General features: G+C 31.1%; 1 protein-coding gene across 1 annotated transcript in view; it reads right to left on the reverse strand.

The window, feature by feature from the left end:
* The window catches only part of LRRC7 (leucine rich repeat containing 7), a 294,420-nt gene that overhangs the window by 79,660 nt on the left and 194,597 nt on the right, over positions 1 to 20,163 (reverse strand). The window contains exons 10-16 of the mRNA XM_011365737.1: positions 19,322 to 19,451; positions 18,173 to 18,288; positions 14,793 to 14,862; positions 12,774 to 12,873; positions 10,723 to 10,847; positions 8,420 to 8,668; positions 3,488 to 3,688 (exon numbers count right to left, since the gene is read on the reverse strand). Of these exons, the coding sequence (XP_011364039.1) occupies positions 3,488 to 3,688; positions 8,420 to 8,668; positions 10,723 to 10,847; positions 12,774 to 12,873; positions 14,793 to 14,862; positions 18,173 to 18,288; positions 19,322 to 19,451 (991 nt within the window). The remainder of the gene's footprint in view (positions 1 to 3,487; positions 3,689 to 8,419; positions 8,669 to 10,722; positions 10,848 to 12,773; positions 12,874 to 14,792; positions 14,863 to 18,172; positions 18,289 to 19,321; positions 19,452 to 20,163) is intronic.

Here is a 20,163-nt window from a genome sequence, read left to right on the forward strand (position 1 = left end):
TCAATTATTAATTCAACAAAAACTCAGAGACATTGTCTTTGCCTTCAGTGAACTTCTAATTGGATGGAGAGATAGACATGTTACCAAAGTTACAACATTAGATCATATCAGTCATTCACTTATTCAACAGACTTTTATTGTGCCCCTATTCTATAGTAGGCACTGTGTTAGGCACTGAGAGGACAATGGTGGGCAAAACAGACACGGTCTTTGCCCTCATGAAACTCACAGTCTGAAGTTAATAAACAAAACAATCATAAACGTCTTTTTTTTTTTAAATTAAATTTAATGCAAAGAAACAGGGTGAAGAATGATTTTACTGCTCAAGGTGATCAAGGAAGGACTTTCTGAGGTCATCTTTAGGCTGAAACTTAAAAAATGAGGATGTTCTAGCCATATAAAGAGCTGGTGCTCTAGACTGAATGTTTGTGTCCCCTCAGAATATGTTAAAACCTATGCGATAATATTTGGAGGTGGGGTTTTGGCAGGTGATTAGGTCGTAAGGGCAGGACCCTCATGAATAAGATTGGTATCCTTATAAAAGGGGCCCCAGATTGCTCCCTAGCCCCTTCTACCATGTGAGGTCACAGAGAGAAGATGGCCATCTATGAACTGGGCTATAACAGGACACTAACTGCTCATGTCTTGATCTTGGACTTCCTCAGTACTGAGAAATAAATACGTTCTGTTTGCAAGCCAGCCAGTTTATGGCATTCTATTGTAGTAGTCTGAATGGACTAAGACACTGGATAAAAAGCAAAACCAAACTCCACAAAGCATGTATAATAGAAAACGGGAGCAGGGGGAATCTTCATATCTCCCTATCCTCCTTGTTCGTATGGCAAGACCAGCTGTATTCTCTGTTTAGAGTAACATGTTAAAACTCTTGGCATAGGGTTGGCAAATAGAAAGTTATCAATACATGTTGATTTATCTTTTCCCTATTTCTCTGCTGCATTTGTAATCTACTTTTTTTTTCTTCCTGTTTTCTGCTTCTGGTTCTATTTCTATTCTTTGTTTTTTCTTTGTTTTCCATATTTAACCAGATGGATAAATATGTTATGCAGTGTATGAAACCCTCTTCAATAATCTTGACAGTGTGAACTAAATAATGACTCAAAAATGACATACAAGGGTAAAACATGTGACAAAAATGCTTAAAATACACTGATCAGGTAGACACTTGGTTATCTGTATTTATTATATTTGGAAGTTGAAAATACAGAGTGTGACTCCTTAGTTTGGGTGTAGTAATTTGAGAAGAGAAGATGATAGAGAAAGAAACAGTTTCTCCTTGTTCTTGGAGGGCTAAAAGTTGAGAAAGAAAATCCAGAATCTCAATTTTAGAAAATATATTGAAATTACCAGCAAAATTACCAGGAAAATTTCAGTAGAAGAAGAAAACTAAGAAAAGGTAAAGTGAATCACAGAAATAAATATAAAACTGAAGGGTGAGCTTCAATCTTAGCCCTATTTAGTTTGGCTATTCTAGCTAATTAGGAGGCTTAGGCAGGCAATAAGAAGCCACTGCAATGTTTTTAAGGAGGGCAAATTAGATTTGTATTTAAGAAAGATGGCTAGCAAAGCAAGGAAGGAGATGGGGACAAGGTGAGCCAAGATGTTGACAGTTTTTACAATAATACAAGACCCAATTGAAGGCTTTAGAAGATAGAAGAGATACACTTAGATAAAAATGTATAGCCTTTGGTGATTGTTTGGAAGGGGCAAGGAGTCAAGAGAGAGAAAAGAAGAATCAGGATACCTCCCAAATTTCTAGCTTGAGTGAACTAGCAGATAATGGTGCCAGCTAAGATCAAGATCAGGAATACAGGAGCAGAAGCAAGTTAGAGAAAGAAACATTAAATTTAATTTTGGATTTACTAAAGTTGAAGTGCTTGTGGGACAACTTTAAGATATATTTCTTCTACTAGGGTTATTATGACATTCATGCCCAAAGCCATACCTATCCCATCCCTGTATTAAGTAATTTTAGGATTCCTTATTTGTAGCAAAATTACTCAGTTTATGGATTATCATGACCTCATAGTTATTTTGATGTTAAATTGTGGTTACATGAGATTTAAATATAAAGTGTATATGTTTTCAGTGTGTACCTGCTCAGTGTTGGTTTAAGCCTTTTTATATTATTGCAGTAGCTGAGAAATAAAAGAAAGGTTTTTGATCTACTATAGTATATCTGTAGTATTTTGGAAAGGAAAAAGTAAGTCATATTCATTTCATAAACAAAAGAAACAAAGCATTAAAAATGAATATTTACTAAATTTCCTTCCTTAGATATCTAGCTGTATGCCTCTCTTCCAGGGCAGGCTGGTATTTCCGCTGGCAGATGTGTACACCATGCTTATTTTCACTCAAGATTTTCCTTTTGCCTGGGATGCCTTCCTCTCTTTTTGACTTTAAAATAATTACCTGATTATTAATAAGCAATTCAACCTTAAACTGATTCACATAACTTTTTAACTGATTGGCAATGATTGCTTATCTCTCCAGTTTCTTAGAGTATTATATTGTCCATCACACAACCAGCCATATGATCATATTTTATATAACCTATTCTCTAATTATTTCATCTTTGTTAGATTTACCTAGCTGGGCTCTAAATCATTTTGGGACTATGCACACATTTTATATATTTTCTCTCTCACAGTGTTTAGCACAGTGCTAAATATACAGTTCGTGTTTAATCAGCACAACAAATCGATACTCTGAAATGCAGATTAGTAAAGGAGTTTTACAAATCTGTATTTTGGAGAAGCAGGTATAGTAACTTCTAGATATATTCGTACCAATCATGTTTCTAATGAAGATAAAAAGGTGTAACCAAATTATCTGAAAAGTTGATGAGATAGTACAGAGGTGACATAAATGTAGTTGAATTCTTTTCAGATCAAAGTTATAAAAATGAATGTCTAATTCATTCTAAAATATCAGAATTAAGAGTCACACAACTAGTGTCCAAAAAGCTAAATTTTAAAGTCATCTCTCTTTTTTTTTGTTGTTTATAGTAGTGTTTCCTATAATGGCTATAACCCGACATGAAAACATTTAAAAAAAATTGGCTCTAAATCTGATCAGAAATTTTACTGAGATTTGCTAAATAAAAAAATCTTCATTTAGTCTTTTCTAATGACCTATACAACAAAAGTTTGGGGTAGCCAAAAGGATATCATGAAAATGATATAATGCACTTACTGGCCAGGCTAAGCTGGTGAGCAAATTATTCCTTCTGTGTATTGAAACTTTTGGAACTGTATTAATGATTTTAGGCCAGGAGGGTATCATTTATCTGTGGTTTATGAAATGCAACTCTCATAGTTTGAAAGAGTAGATAGATTCATTTATATTTTAGGAAATATAATATACTTTTCAAGTAAGATCTATTCAGTTAAAAAAAAAAAAAACCATATCATTTAGTAATTCCAAAAAATCCAAACCACACTGGCAATTACCAATAACCTTGAAATACCTCCACTGTAATCTCCTTTGGGGCTACAGGCCACTTGTGTTCATATTTTTCTTTCACAGTTTGCTCCGTGTTAGCAGTTGGATTTGAATTCTCAACACGTACTCCATGGCTTGGCTTACCCACCAGATTTTGAACAGATTTTACCATATTCTTTAAATCCTCTGGGTAAGGAGTTGGATATCGTTTTAGGTTTATTTCAACCTAGAAGTTTATAAAAAGAAATTTAACATAAAAATACCTTCAGCAAGCATGTTCACAAAACTACTCCATTTTATGTGTAGTAGTATAACCAAATGCAGTATAGTGAGTGTTGAGCGGGCTGAGAAACTGTTCTGTAGAGTAGAACACATAGTGTTCCTCTCTCATTCTGCCTCGTGGGACTTCATCTCCCTCTGCCCACCCTTCCAGATTAAAAACAATTTTTGGATTATATCCTATCTTTGAGAATACTCCCAAATGGTTGCAATAGCAGTACATCGAACATGTAAGTGACTGGGAATCTCCGAAAAATTTAATCGTTACTATCAGCTGCTTTTATACTTTAGAGGCTGTTCCCTTCCATATCTTAATTATTTATAAATTTATTATTTAATTATTTCAAAGATGTTAAAAATATCTTTTGAGTAACAATGCAGGTGATAGAGGAGACCTCAAAGATTTACAAGTGGAGCGAGTTATCTTGTATTAAAAAAATGGGGAGGTGACAATATCTGCTACCCAAATATGCATCAGGTCTACGTTAACTAGCATGTCACATCAAAAAATAGGGTAGTTAATTCTTGTTAATATTTAAGACAATGTGCATCAAGGTGGCTTTTATATTTGTTTTTACTCTAATAAAGTAACATGCTTTATAGGTAATGTCATACAATAAACAAATAAAAAATTGAGAACATTTTCTAAGATATTGTAGGAAAGCATGTAAATTTTGGCTTATATTTATCCAGATATTTACTTCCATTCTTGAGTTCATTTTTGGTATATCAAATATGACTTTAGGGAATATATATATATATATATATGTATATATATATATACACACACACACATATATATATGATTATTTTCCCATTTAATTTAGAGAGAGAAAATATGAGACATTCCATATAGAATATCTCACCATCAGAGTACTTATAATATACTTAAATGAAATAGAATGCAAATTGTTTAATGCTTATTAAAGGGGAGTGGGCAGAAAAATAAGGGGCAGATTTATTTGGCCAGGCTTGTTCCAAAAATCATGCCTTTTTGCATCTGAGTAGAACCAACTTTCCAAATGGAATGGTTTATGTGATTGTGGTGAGTATGTGTCTGTGGAAAGTGTGTGTGTGTGTGTGAGTTGTGGAGGAGAAGGTGGAAGAAGAGTGGGAATGAGAGAGGAAAAAAAGGAAGAGGGAAAGGTGCACACCCACTCCACCACTCATGCAATGCATGACATGTAAGAAACTATGATGGTGGTATAGATCTGAGGACTACAAATATGAATTCAAACACTTTTGCTCATCTGAAGTTTTAGCAAATCCACCAACTTTGTTATCATAGTATTTTGTCTTTCTTGTGGCTTCTTTTCCTTATCAAATACTAGAATTGAATTTCCCTGGATGATTTCTAATATTCCTTTCAGTACTAAAAATATAAAATTATTTTTCCAATAAATTTTTGGAAAGCTGATAAAAAACCAAATAATTTTGCTGGTATAAGTATTGTTTAAATGTAATTTAATCTTTTATATTTCTAAATAAATAAGGACAAAATTAATAATATACAGGAATAAGTCTACAAAAATATAACTCAAGAAAAAGTTAGACTTTACCAAAGGAAGTGTAAATTATTAGCTTATAATACAAATATATCTCAGGGTACTTGATTTATAATGGATTCCTAAATAAACATAAAAAGAATGATATCCATGCTAGACAAAGTCCATTGAGATGTGAACTTGTTTAAAAATACTTGATATTAAAGGGTTAAAAGCCAAGCACTACATTAAAAAAAATGTAAATTATAGAATGGTATGACTATTACAACAATTAAAAACATATTTTAATTTTTAATAACCAGTGGTATAGAATGAAAAATAATTTTCAAGTAAGGGATTCAATTAAGGTTCTACATACCTTAAAATATCCTCAGTGCTAAAATTATACTTCTAAATTGAATCAAAGTCAAAAAATGTGACATGTTCTTCCTTAATTGAATTAAATACTTCATTGAATAATGTAATCTATTTTTTGTAGATGCTATATCCCATCTGATGCAGTTAGATGACTATTTTTTAACATGGTACCAATATTTTCTGATTATTTTATAATAAATAATGTGTTATTTTGGTCACATCACCAGAATATGTTTGGGTATTTTATCTCTGTGAAAATTTTTAAACAGAAGTGAATTTACCAGGAAGCTAGTAAAGCTTAAGTTTAGGGCTTGCACGGGTTCTTTTCAAAGCCTTGTGAGGGGCCTTACTTATGTACTTACATGGTTATTTTATATTATTTTCTTTAAAGAGACCCCTTTGCAAACTGTGGAAGCTTCAGGTCTCATAAAATTTAGATTCGTTCCACCAAGACAATAAGCCATTTGCTTCCCATTTACTAATCTATCAGCAGAATTTACTGGACTTGAACTCATAAAACCTAAATTTAAGCCACAGGTTTACCCCGACTACTTACCAATTTCTACTCATAGAAAATGAGAATGCTAACATCTCTCCCACATGCTTGGGTTAATCTAGAGCTAGAATAAGATAATAAATATGATAGTCCTATGAAAATGTATAAGTCCTATGCAAAGATTAGATACTATTTCTAATATCATATTCTACTTATGTATTTTAAAATCTGGGTTCCATGGCAATTTAGATTTGACTATATATATGCCTAACCACCAATACCTACAACTGTCCTGAAATTTTTTTTAGATTGTATGCAGCAATGACTACCATTTAATCAGTATTTGTCATGTGCCGGATACTGTGCAAAATGTTTTATAGGGATATTTAACTTATTATTAGATTTATAACATATTTAAATATAAATAATAATGATTAATAACATTAATTCATAATTTACAATCAATTATAATTAAATATCATTTAAATTTCACAACCCATTATAGCATCTGTTTCCATTTTATGGAAAAAAAAACCCAGGGGCTCAGACAGCTTACATTAGTTGCCCAAGGTCATACAACTAGTAGGCAGCAACATTCAAATTTAAATTCAAGTCATTAACTCCAAAGCTTATGCTATACAAAGGTTACTTGGTTAAGAGCTGTTCTCTGGTATAGGTGCAGCACATATTTGTACAATCTTGAGGAAAAAATACTGTAAGTCTAAAATGCAAATTTTATTGAGCTAACTAACAAGATAATTTTAAGTTTTTAAAGCATAAAGCTAACACAATATTTTATAATTGCTTTTTAAACAAAACTATATATTTTATAATTCTGCTATGTTTGTAAACTCTGTAAAAGCATATTTTATCTTTTCAACAGATTGTTTTCCCTTCCTACTTTTCACCTCATGTGTACAGTACTTCAGAAATGAATAAATATGATCATAAACACAATGTATTAATCTCTCAGTAATGCCCAAATACAAAAGCAGTTTCTTTATATTTCTAAATGTATAAGCTAGAAATATTCCCTTAGTCTAATATGGGATGAAAATATATGTAAATTCATCAATTATACACATAGGTGGGGAAAAAAATGTCAATTACATTCTTACCAAAATGTTGTATATATCACTCACCATAAAGTATTTGCTCATTTTACATATACATTTTATTAAAATGCAAGATCTTTACTGAAATGTTATTTTATTTTAATTTTGGAAAATAGAAATGTTTCACAACATTCTATATATCTCAGATCTAAATAAAGTGCAGTAAATGCAAATAGCAGCTGCAAGATGTTGGAGACTCCCAAAAATTTAGCAATGAAGAAAGAATTAATGTTAATAGCTAGGGTGTTTAGAAGTGATATCTTGAATTCACACATTTCTTATATAATGATTAAATTCTCATTTGATTTGGTTGTAAATTCCAGTAAGAGAAATAATAATTAATGCTTTGATTATTGATTGTTAAATATCTTATTCTAGGAATTAATTAGAACATTTTACATACCAAGGAAACTAGTAGTAGTTTTAGTTAGGAAAATGCATTCTCAGCTTGCCTTATATTGCAGAAAAAATATAAGACAGAATAAGAATCTAGTCCATTACATGTGGATGGTAAAGTTTACAAAAAATCCAATATTCTTTCACATCTCATTAAGAATTTTTTCCCCCATTAAACTCTTAAACACCCAACTCACAGGGATAAGAAAGCCCTATTTGCCACAACTCCCAAACCAATCTTCTCTTACAGGAATTCTCATCATTTGTGCCTTCAAATGAAAGAGAAATTGATACTTTTCAACAGATGTCACGCTCTTTGTGCTCAAAGTTTACTCTCAGCATATCTCAATTCAAATCTCATGCTATTTTAAGAATCCAGTTTAGTTATTTAATCTCTCTCAGAATTGATATTTTTTTAAAAAAATGTGTGTATGTGTGGGGACAATTTAGATTTTATCAATAGTGTCATCAACATTCTGCTTGACTATTGGTATTCCCACACTTCAAAGAAAAAAACTTAAAAATAAAAACATAAACAAAAATGAAGCACCCAACTCCAAAACCATGCCAGATATCCCACCATTAGGCACCTCGTATCGATATTCCCTCCCCCCCTGACTCAGTTCTCCCCACCCTATTGCCAAGGTCAATGAACAAAAAAGTTAAATTTGGTACAAACGCTGGTAATTGGAGGGTTTCTATATGATCAGCATTTCTTACCCCAAATCATGCAGAACATAGCCCATAAACCACTGTTCTAAGAGTGCCTCTACATGGGAAGTTCTCCTACCCCAAACACCTAGGCCTACCTGTCTGCCACTTAGAGAGGGAAGAGTGGTGGATTGTGCTGCAACTGGCAATGGAGTGCACATGCTCCTTTCTTGCTGGAGGCCACTTATACAACCCCATGCCAGCTGTGGGTCATTCTGGGGGACAGGCATATCTTGGATCTGCTGATCACACCTGGCCCATGGTGTGCAGCAATCGCCAGACAGTCTGGCAGGTTGGAGAGTAATCCCACGCTGGCCCCTTTCCCAGGGGGCTTGGCAGGAGTGATCCTGTGGGAGAAGGAATCTCCATTTTCTGGGAGAAAGAGGAGCGCTGTAGCAATACTTTCACTTTATCATTTTTCTACTCTTAATATATATTTTTTTCATTCTGGGTAATGCATTTAAAACAACCATCAGAAAATTAGTTTTAACTCTATGTAGTAAAATAGTACCAATATCATATGAAGCTAAAGTGTCACAATTTCTTCACACAATGCAGCATTCATACTACACTATATACAATATAAGTAGGGCATTATACTCTAGTTCATTTGGAAGTTGATGGCATAGGTCACTGGTTCCTTTTTAAATTTTATGCAAATTAAAGGCAAAATGGTGCTAAATCTAATGTACATGTAATGAACCAGAAACGTTATTAATTTAAATATTTTTAATATATTTCATTCATCATATTTCCATGATGATTTATTTAGAAGTTTGTTTGTGTTCTAATTTGTCCAATAGCCAATGGCATTGGAAATATTCAAATTAGTCAAAGCCGAGTAGTTTGAGATTAAGGAAACACATGGGTTTCACCAATATATAAATAAACCAAATATAAATAAACAGAGAGAAAAATGCACTCTAAAGTATAATGAACCTACTCTGATTATAAGCAAACCTGATTACATAACACACAAACAGGGCTTCTAAATAATTGTTTGAATTTACTATATTTTATGTTTTCATTGACACATATGCAAGACTATGTTAAATACACTCTTTTCCTCTTGCATACTTTGGATACAGATTTTTAGGAAGAAGTATGTGGTTTTTGACATTTGATGGAGAAAAAAATTAATCAGAGGTCCAGTATAGAATGCATCATCCATAGGTTCTGGATTTAACTTATGAAATTCTTAAAAAAAAAAAAAACAAAACTGAAATGTTCTAAAGGTCTTTATTTTTAGTTTAGCATTATTTTTTCTAGGAATTCACAATAAAAAATGTCTCTTTGGTTATTAGACAGCACTAACAAACCATCCAGAAACATTTTTTTTTTAACCCAAATCTTTAACAGAATTATCATTTTGATTTGGGAATCCATTTTGGGTTCTCCACAATGATATAGGCCTGAGATAGGCCTGGTCTATCACCTTACTATCTAATTCTAGTAAAGTTCTGGAGTGTGTTGTTTTTAGAAAAATATTTAGAAAATGTGAGAGTGAGAGGACAGACAAGAATACATCGCACAATCTAGATCTATTAATAGATGCATATAGAATCACTTAGCTAATTAGTTACTAAGAGTGAGAGCTGTTAGTACCCATGATGGAAAAAGTGCACAAATAATACCATAAAAATTAATGAGAGATTCAAGATGTTGCTATAATGATAACATGAAACTTGATATTGATAAAATCTATATCAATTCTGATATTTCAAATTTAAATAATGAAAAAATATAGATTTTAAAATTCAACCTTGTTACTTAGATTCGTTCCAATAAAAGATTTTTTAAAATATGCTTTGGTGTTAAAAAATTGAAGTTATTTTCCCTAAGGAACATCATTTGCTATTAGGTACTCACCTCCTTTAAAACTCATCCTCACATTTAAGAAAGCTCATACATTCTTCTCAAATATCCCAGGAATATAAAATCTTTCAGAGATTTTGATGCAAATGCAGTATATTAATCTGTTGGATCTTCTATAAATGTGTATTTTGGCCTCATACAGTCTGCATGTTTTCTTGCTCAGTGATTAAAAGAAAACCATGTCGGTGTTTCAAAGATGTAAAATGATGCCCAGGTAAAGCCCATCACCCGGATTTGTCTGTTTGGGTTTTTTTTTTTACTCTCTCACCTTGAATCTCTTTCATGTTATTCTGTAAGATGTGGTGGCATATCAAATATGCTCAGTCAGAATTGAGGTATTAGTCTTATTCTGAAGCACACCTATGCTTCCAAAATTACCCTTCTGCAATAACGAAACGTGCCATCATGAAACTTAAAGATGTATCTGACCTCTAGCAGAGGTCACTCAATTTGTCCCAAAGTCCATTTGAATAACATTGAACAAGAAAAAATAATAATAAGAAGGAACAAAAATTAAAAGGTTCACCTTAACTTTCCCAGCATTATCGTCATCTTCCTTTTTTTCTTCAAATTCAAAGGCAACAGTCATGCGTTGTTGTCTCTGCTCTTCCCACAGTGTAGGATTAAAGCTGTCACTATCTGACTGGAAATCTACAGTTAGATTTCAAAGTATTATTGCTTTTTTTCTTTTTTAACATAAAATGTTATTAATTGAGCTTAGTATCTCATGCAAAAAAAAATGATGATAGGTACTACAAACAAATACAAAAATTAAAAACAAAAGGAAAAACAAAGAGAATAAAGAATAAAGAAGGAAATGAAAAGAGCAAGGAAGAAAGAAAGAAGGAAAAAGAGGAAAGAAGGAATAAAATTCTCTTGATATTTATTACATGGTCTTTTAATGTCTTAACTCAAATTCAGCTTTCCTAGGTATACATTAATTTTTTATTGGAATTGGGAGGATTTCCAGTGTAGAGAATGAGCTGTTCATAGGATAGTAATAATAGAGAGAGCTGGACTAAGCACTTAAAAATATTATCTTTTTAATCTTCACAACCACACAATGGTGTCATCCTCAATTTACTAATGAGAAAACTATAGCTGAGTTTTAAGACTTGCTTATAAACTTTATGAATAAAAGTATTTTGTTTGAGCTAACTTATTTCCACAAAGATAAACTTTATCATATATTTCCTTGTTTGTTGCAAGAGATTCTGAAAATTCATTTATTATACTTCTGCCTGAAATACCAGAGGGTGAGTTTCTTAAAGTTCAAGAAAACTTTTTAATACCAACTCTCCCTTCCAAAAGATACCAAAACAAAACAAGACTAATTTCTAAATGTTATACCTTATCTAACTAGATCTACCTCACTCCCCAGAACAAATTAGGAATTTAATCTGTGAAACTGGATCTCAGAAATAATCATGAATATGAGGCACTTTCATTTTTCCCCATACATCTTTTCGAAATGAAATATTTTGATAATCTAGAGATATTAAAATGTAAATATAAGTAAAGGTAGATGAATAAAACATAATTCTTACTTAACACTTTTCTTGTACATATGTAAACATGGTGGCTTTTCTTTCATCAATTCAAAAGATCAATTTTATTAAAGTCTGAAAAATACATATGAAAACATTCTTCCTTTTTCCTATTTCTCTAAGTCAAAATTTAGATAAAAATATCCTAAACTATCTCAAAATGATTCATTTACATTTGGAAATAAAAGGCTAAAGACATTTATTATAATTATCCCTAAAGATAAGAAATATATAAGCAAATAATTTCTTTTAAAAGTTGGTCTCATTCAAGCAGCTTGAGTGAATTTAATTCATGGGTGGATTAAAGTGCGTTTACTCTTCCAAGAATTACTATGACTGTAAGACTAGAAAATATGCATGACAGTCTGTGCTGGTTTGGGCAAAGAAGCCTATACTGAGTTCAAAATGGTAAAGGACAAATCTTCTTTAAACATGTTATGAGTAATGTGATCATAGGATAGAAGTTTTAATTATTAAAAAAGCTTTAGAATTTATAAAACTATTCCTATCATAGTTGCTGGCATTGTTTAGGGAAACAACTTGAAAAAGAAAGAATAGTCATCATTTGTAAGTCATCTTTTTATAGTTGATACAATGAAATAATTTCAGGGCTGGAATCACTGGACTAAATGTTTAAATTGTGTTCACGAAATTAGGGAACACAGGAAATAAACAAGTTCATTGAACCTTTCTTAAGACCTGACTGTTCTTAGCTCACTTCAATTAGCTGGTTACAACATTTGATTCTCTTGAGATACATCAAGAGAAAAAGTTGATCCTAAAAGTCAATATTCTTTTTATGTAAGATATAAAGAGGAAGAGTTATATTTTTAGAATCTTATTTAAAATATTATAGTGTGGAAGATAAGATGCACACTTATAGTTAACCTCCAAATGATTTATGTATGTCATGTAATTACCTTTATAGCTTGGTTCATGTGCCAGTATTCCTGGCCAGAGAGCAGAACGAATTTAATCTCTTTTGTCCATAATCATATAAGTATAGGAGAAATTTCTACTGATAATTTACCTTCATCGCCGCGAGGTTGCTGGGGAAACATGTAGTTAGTCAATACTCTTTGCTTTGTTTCTGGATGGGCTTCAGTTTGTAAAGGGATAAGGGCTTTGGACTAAAAGCAAAGAATATATAAATTAGATTAATAAACAAGTAAATTTGAAGAATATTTCTCTTATATAAGATAATGGTCAATAGTCTGGACTCACCAAGCTGAATGAAAAATTAAAAGAAAAGCAAAGGAAAAAGTAATGAAATAAAGTGTAACATAAAATGAGACTATTGCTGGGGAATATTTTCAAATTCCAAGATCTTCATAATGAGATTTTCTTTTTCTCTAGTATACTCTTTCACAAAATTATTTATCTTCACTGAACAATGTCAGTTTTAATCCTGAAGAGACCATAATGTGTTAAATTGTTTCAAGTAAGTAAGCTTTCGGCATGATTCTATATGCTCATTTATTTTCAATGAGCTGTTGCCCTAAAAAGCCAAATAGAATTTGCTATCAAATTCATGCTATGCAAGATCATCTATGAATTTAACTAGGTAAAAGAATAAGCATTTATTTTTAAGAGCTATTTTTGTAACCAAAGACAGGGTCCACATACAAATAAACATCTGTACTTGTTTCTGATATATCACAATATGTTTACCTATAGATGGTAAAATTTAATTCTCTATTAATTTGATTTCAGAAATATTATTTTAAAAGGGTTTTTAGAACTCTGATATTATATACTTTATATATGGAAATATCCTGGAAATGATCCTTTTATCTAATGTTTTAAAAATCGGCTTCTTGACATTTATTAATAGGATTGAAGCACGAAGGGGATTTGGGATATCTTGTCTCGTGAAACTGAGTCAGAAACTCATTAAATAAATCTCTGTTCTAATAAATGTTAAATGATGCAGTCATTGTTCTATTCATTCTCCCACAAGAATAATAAATCGTGATATCAGGGGATATTTTTTCACAAGGAACACTGAATAGACTGTTCCATTAGCATAATTCACATTGATTCCAGAAATGCTTTATTTATAATGATGTATTGATGACTTTTAGTTCATTGATAAGATTTGAATTTGAATGACAATCTAATTTTTTACTCAGTAGGTGGAAGCAAGTGCTGTAATAACTGTAGGAGCGCAAACATTCTTACACTTAACAATTTACAGTTTGTAGAGGTTTGTTTTAATTTTTTAACCAAAAGTAGCCCCATATGTAGAAATTTGAAGGATTCATTTATTAGTAATTCTGCTTTTATGCTCAGGAAATAATGGTGACAAACTAAATTCCCTATAATTTGTTTTCATTTGGCTATTCACATTTGGGACAGGTGTTTCAAAATTTTAGGATTATAAGAAAAGATTAAAAGAAGACTAATAAGCTAGGTGAAAATTGTCTATCACGTTTTCTGGTGGCAAATCAGATGTCTTCAACTGTTTCTTGTTACTTTCCAGTTAATAAAAGTATTCATTAACGCTCAATAATTTATTTAATTATAATCTGTTTTCACAAGAAAAGAAATAATATTAAAGCAATTTCACAGAAAATACTGATAATAGTTACAAAAGATACCTGAAAATTTCTGGAATAGTTTTAGAATTAAGTTGATTATAATTAAGAGTATAAGAATAAAAAGGAACATAGAGGATATTAATTCCCTCTTGTAGGGATTGTGGTAATGATTTCCTATTTTTTACATTTAGAGATATAATTAAAGTACTTCTGTAAGGACATGTATGTACCATCTAGAGGTAAAAAGCTATAAAAATGATCATTTTATATTTTAGATATCTGAGAATGAAGTAGAAGCTAAATCGAAGTATTTAAAGAGGGTGAAGATTATAGCACTGTTTTGTTTAAGGCAAAAAAATACACATTTGAATTGCTACCTTTACAAAAATCTCTCCTCCAATCATTTTGTACTAATTGTCGACGGTCTCTATTGGGAATAAGCTAGTAATTCAGTTTCAATTATAGTTCTTCTTAATAAAGCAAATAAATCAGGTAATAAAAGTTGTTACCTGGTTGTCAGAAAGCCACAGAGCTGCAAGCTCCTTAAGTTTGGTAAAAGAGAATGGCAGATTCTTCAATCTGCAAAAAACAAGAAAATTCTAATAGTATGGGTAAATATAATGTATTTAATTTTTATGAAGAATTAGTTAAAATACTGTAATTTATTGGTTTCATTCTTCTCTCCAATTCTTTCTCCATTGAGTAGCCTGAGCAATCTTTAAAAAGTGAAAATCTCCTGTTTACAACTCTTTAAATGCTTTCACTTGCATCTAAGATAAAATCCAAAATCCTTGTTAACATGCTTTTCAGACTTTACAGGTTCTGGTCCCCAAAACCCCTCCGAGAAGCTTCTGCAATTCTTTTCCTTAGTCCGGTCAGCACCATTGGCATTTTCTCAGCCTACTACGAGGATAAGCCAAGCTCTTTTCTCTGCCTGGAATACTCTTTCTCTCATACTTCACCTGACTAAATCCCACATATCCTTTAGCTCTTAGCTTAAATGTCATTTTTTTTTTTTTTTTAAAAAGAGGCTTTTTCCTGACTCCTCCTTTAGATTACTTTTTTCAGCTTAGTCTCAAAGCACCTTGTATTTTCCTTCATAAACATATCACAGTTTTTAATTATATATTTATTTTTGTGGCTTCTCTTTTTTCTTTCTTTCTTTATTTCCCTTTTTTTTTTTTACTCTCTGATATCTCCAGAAAACTGTAGGCTTCATGAGGGCAAAAGGCCATGTCTGTCTTACTGTTAAAGGAATTTGCAGCTCCCAACATTAGGTTGACACTCGAAAGTGTGTTCTTTTGTTCCTTCATCCTTCATGTATTGTGTAGATATGCAAAGAGCGAATCTCTAAAAATAGCATTTTGAAATATGTGAAATTTGGCATCAGTCTAGGTATTCAATTAAAGTTATCTATTTAGAGTTGGCTTTGGCCTTTAAAGGGCCAAATAGTCAAAAGCCGCCTTCAACATACTACCTGATATCCTGAAATTGTACATGAACAATAAATTGTGATTACCATGACGGCTAGTCAGCAAAATGAGTAATACAAACAAAATATCCCAATGGATTTATTGTTAATTTCTGTGTTTTTACTTTTGACTACAGATAAACTTTTTAAGATAGAACTGATAATAAAATTTCCTTAAGTTTTTAATATGTCAAAAGTTTATCAGCCAATTGGTGAATAAAATGTCATGATAATAGAAGTGGAAAATGTTACAATAATTAATAAGGATTAACAGTTAATTTTATATGCAGAAGCAGTTAAGCATTTCAAATAATTTAGTGAATATGAGAAGATACGACAGCCAATACAAATAACCAAGTATGCATTAGCTAGATAACTTTAAGAAAAATATAATCTTTTTGAGATTTGAAATATTCGTAAAGCATAGATAAGAATATAAAGAATAACAGAAATTAAATTGTATCATAATTCTCTTTTTATAGAATTATTTGTTACACTAGCATTTATAACATCAAACCAAATTACCCATAAAAGTTGTTTCCAATTTTAGTTATTTAATTTCATTTAAACCAGAAATTATGAAGTAAGGTCTTATGGGGAGAATTTTCTTATGATGTGGAGATGAATTGAAAGTAGAACATTAATTCTGCTATACCAAAATTACAGGAGGGGAACACTCTCCAGAATCACAGACAACATTATCCATAATAAGTCATCATCAATCCAGTCACAAACATTAGAGTGTAAAGAAAAGAAATTATTGGAGGAGGATGTTACCCTCATTTTCCTTGCTCTTCCAGTGGCTACTGTTGAAAGTAGCCTTTATTTAGTATCACAAATGTGTACTAAATTGAAAACAGAAACAATCTTACAGTTGACAGTGCCAAGAAATCATTGTTCTTGAAAAAATGCCAAACTTTAGAAATGTATTATATTTTAAATATAAAATTGGAATAATCATGACTTTTGGATAACATTTCATATTTAATCTTTTATCTGATGGTAATGTTCAACTTTGGCCTCAACTTTGGCTAAATATTGATTTGAATCTCAGGATAAGATTCATTGATTAATTCATTAATTTAAAAAATTTATTTGGCTTTAACCTATGTTTTAATCACTGTACTAGGAGATAAATTAAGCTTAAATTTCTGGCCTGATGTAGTATTTAAAATCCTGATATTATGAGATTCTCAATGTATTATTCATATCTTTTACACCAGCATCTAGCAAGGTGTCTGTCCCACAGTAGGTAGGTGCTCAAGTATGCTATATTTGTTGAATAAATAACGTCATTAGTAGTTATAACTATGGATCATTTTAAAAATATTTGATAAGCATATTTTCTATATCATCAATGAGTTTATTAATGTATTTAAAGTTGAGCACATGAGGAATTTAGGAGAGACTTCTACAGCTCATCACGAAAACCTTCCCACCACGTTTACATTAATGGAGCGTGGCTCCACTGAGGAACTATAATTGAATTCACTGGGAGTCTATTTTTCTACGATATCTCTTTGACAATATTAAGAATATAATTAGAAAAATTTGAAAAATGTCCTGCTGAAAGTCAGGCAAACATTCAATACATTTCTCTCATTTTCCTGTTTTGTAATCCAGTCCAAACAGGAAACGAGTTTGGTAAGACATGACTTACTCTTGTTGCACCAAGCTAGGAAGCTTCCTTGTTAACCATGGTTTTAAAAATAAAGTCTCAAACCTTTTAATAAAATCCTTTATTCTCTTACATGAAAATATTACTGAGCTACTAAATGAATAGTTTTTTGAAATTCACATTATTTTTTTTCTTAAACCAATGAGAACTTTCACACTTAGTGAAACTTTCAGAATCTGAACATTCTTAATGATTCCATAGAAGCTAATCTTGACAATTTTGTGGCAAAGTCTCTCAGCTTCTCATATTATTATTAGTCTGACTGAAATGCATTGAAAACAAGGAGTTCAAGCATTCTATCCCGTAATCTCTTTATTTTCTTAGCAGTTATCTTTATTCAATATTTATTTTTATCTTTTCCTATTTGAGGACAATTGTGGTAGAAACAAAGATGAACTGCAGTTTTACTTTTTCTTTTTATCCATCCACCAATATAACACCTTTGTCATAAGAAGAGGATCCATGCTTTCTTTGTTTATCCTGCTCTGAACATGACTAACCATTTGGTTGTCCTTACCATAATGTATAAACCTTATTACTTTTTAGTATTAGCTTCCTGGAAATATTTTTAACAGAATTCTGGTTGTTGATGATATACACATTGCCCATTTAATTTACTGGAGACATAAAAGCATACATAAAAAATATATATGTCTGCATACGTTCATATCTATGCACAAGAAACAATAATTTACTTTTGGTAAATAAGTAATATGTGATTTGATATGTTGCAGAATTACCTGTTGTCACTCAAATTTAAGACTCTTAGTTTCTGCATCTGTCCAATCTCTTCGGGAAGAAATTCCAGTTTATTGGAGCGTAGAGACATAACTGTTACATTCTTACAGCTTCCAATCTATAGGTAGTATAACAAGAACAAAAAAAGTAAGAATCACTGTGTAGGCTATTTTTTATATTAATTTTTATAATTGATAAAATAATTTGATTAATTTATAGATTTCCTTATCACTTTTAAGATTCTCTCTTAATATGTGTATTTTATTTTTATAATCTCATTTGAAAAATATGTAAATGTATTATATATATTTTTAGATATCAAGGCAATGTATATTATCTCATATTCTTTTGCATATTATGAAGAAGAATGTTCTTTATAATTTTAGTACTGGAATACTTGTTAACTTCATTGTTTTCATAAATCATGTTGTTTTTGCCCATCCAAGTAAATACTAACACATCTATATTTATAATAGATCATACATATTCAACAAATGAAGTTTTGTTGATATTTCCTTAGCAAAGTTACTTTTACTTCAAATTACAATGGCATTTGTCATTTTTATTTATAACTTTTGGCTCGAAAGTAATAATATATGGGTTATTATTTCTTCATTATGGAAGTGTTTTGTAGAAAATGTTAAATAGAAAATATACTTCACAATTTTCTCTTGACATTAATAAATTACAATCCCATTTACAGATAGAAATTAAAAGAACCTATTAGTAAATCCTGAAGTTAAAATAATATTATTATCATCAACATAATACTTTAAAAAATTAACTTATATTATAAAATCTTTCACTTCTGAAATGAAAATGTAATTATCCCAAATGTTATTTATTACTATTCTTAAAAGTAAAATGCATAAATTAAATTATTTAAAATTCTATTCTTAGCATTAATTTATTTACAATATTTTATTACTTTTCTTTGCAAGCAATGTTGAAGTTAAATGCATTTCCTGGGTCAAATACAAGAACTTATCACTTGTCATTTAAAAGAGAATGATTAACAAATACACACATAGACAATTCCTATATATATTCAAACTTAACTCATGAATCTACACTGCTATTGCACCTGTTAAGATTTAATCCCAAAACAGAACCATTAAAAGTTAATTAATAGAAAAAAGTTTATTCCTCACTTCTCTGGGTAATTCTGGAAGGAAATTCTCATCGACTGCTAATGTTCGAAGACTATGAAGGTAGCCAATAGTAGAAGGCAGAGACTCCAGTTCATTACAGCTACAGTCAAATTCTTCTAATAAAGATAAACTGGAAAAATAAATACATTAGTCAGACATTTTAAAAGGTCGGATGGCCAAGAAGTTTTGAAAAAGTCACATATCCAAAGTCACCATAAAAGTTATTTATCTAGTGACTGCATAATTTATGTAAATTAATTTATTTTATCAGTTTTGCCAAATGATTCAATACCATTTAATAAGTGGTTCAATTTGGTAAAATAAATAGAAGTTTGTTATATCTTTCTAAATTCACCTGTCATTTGAGCCACTGAAAATGAGAGAAAGTTTTGTTTTTAATACAACTTAATGTGTCATTTATAGTTGGATGTACATACTGTATATCCTTGGAATGAACGCATATAGATGGCATGAGTAGGTAGAAGGGCATAGAAGGCAGGTTCAAGAAAGGAGGAATAAGCATTTTGGAGATAAAAATAACTAATCTTTTAAAATCCATTTTACAGATAAGGAAATAGAAGCTTAAAGAAGCTAAGTAACTTGCCCAAGAATACACAAAGTAGGAAAGCTGGGACCTAAATGCAGACAGCATGGCTCCCTGTATTACCTTGCCTCTTAGCCTGTGCCTCTGTAGCAGAGGCTATCAACAGGGCTCATTTCAACCCGCAGATGTGTTTTCTTCAGTTTACCTAGTATTTTAAAAAGTGGTAAACTCTACATAGAAGAAATACCTGGCTGTTGAAATTTGCCTGCCACTATCTGAGAGACTGTAGACATGCTGC

Source organism: Pteropus vampyrus, unplaced genomic scaffold, assembly GCF_000151845.1.
Source record: "Pteropus vampyrus isolate Shadow unplaced genomic scaffold, Pvam_2.0 Scaffold115, whole genome shotgun sequence".
Classification (NCBI taxonomy): Eukaryota; Metazoa; Chordata; class Mammalia; order Chiroptera; family Pteropodidae; genus Pteropus; species Pteropus vampyrus.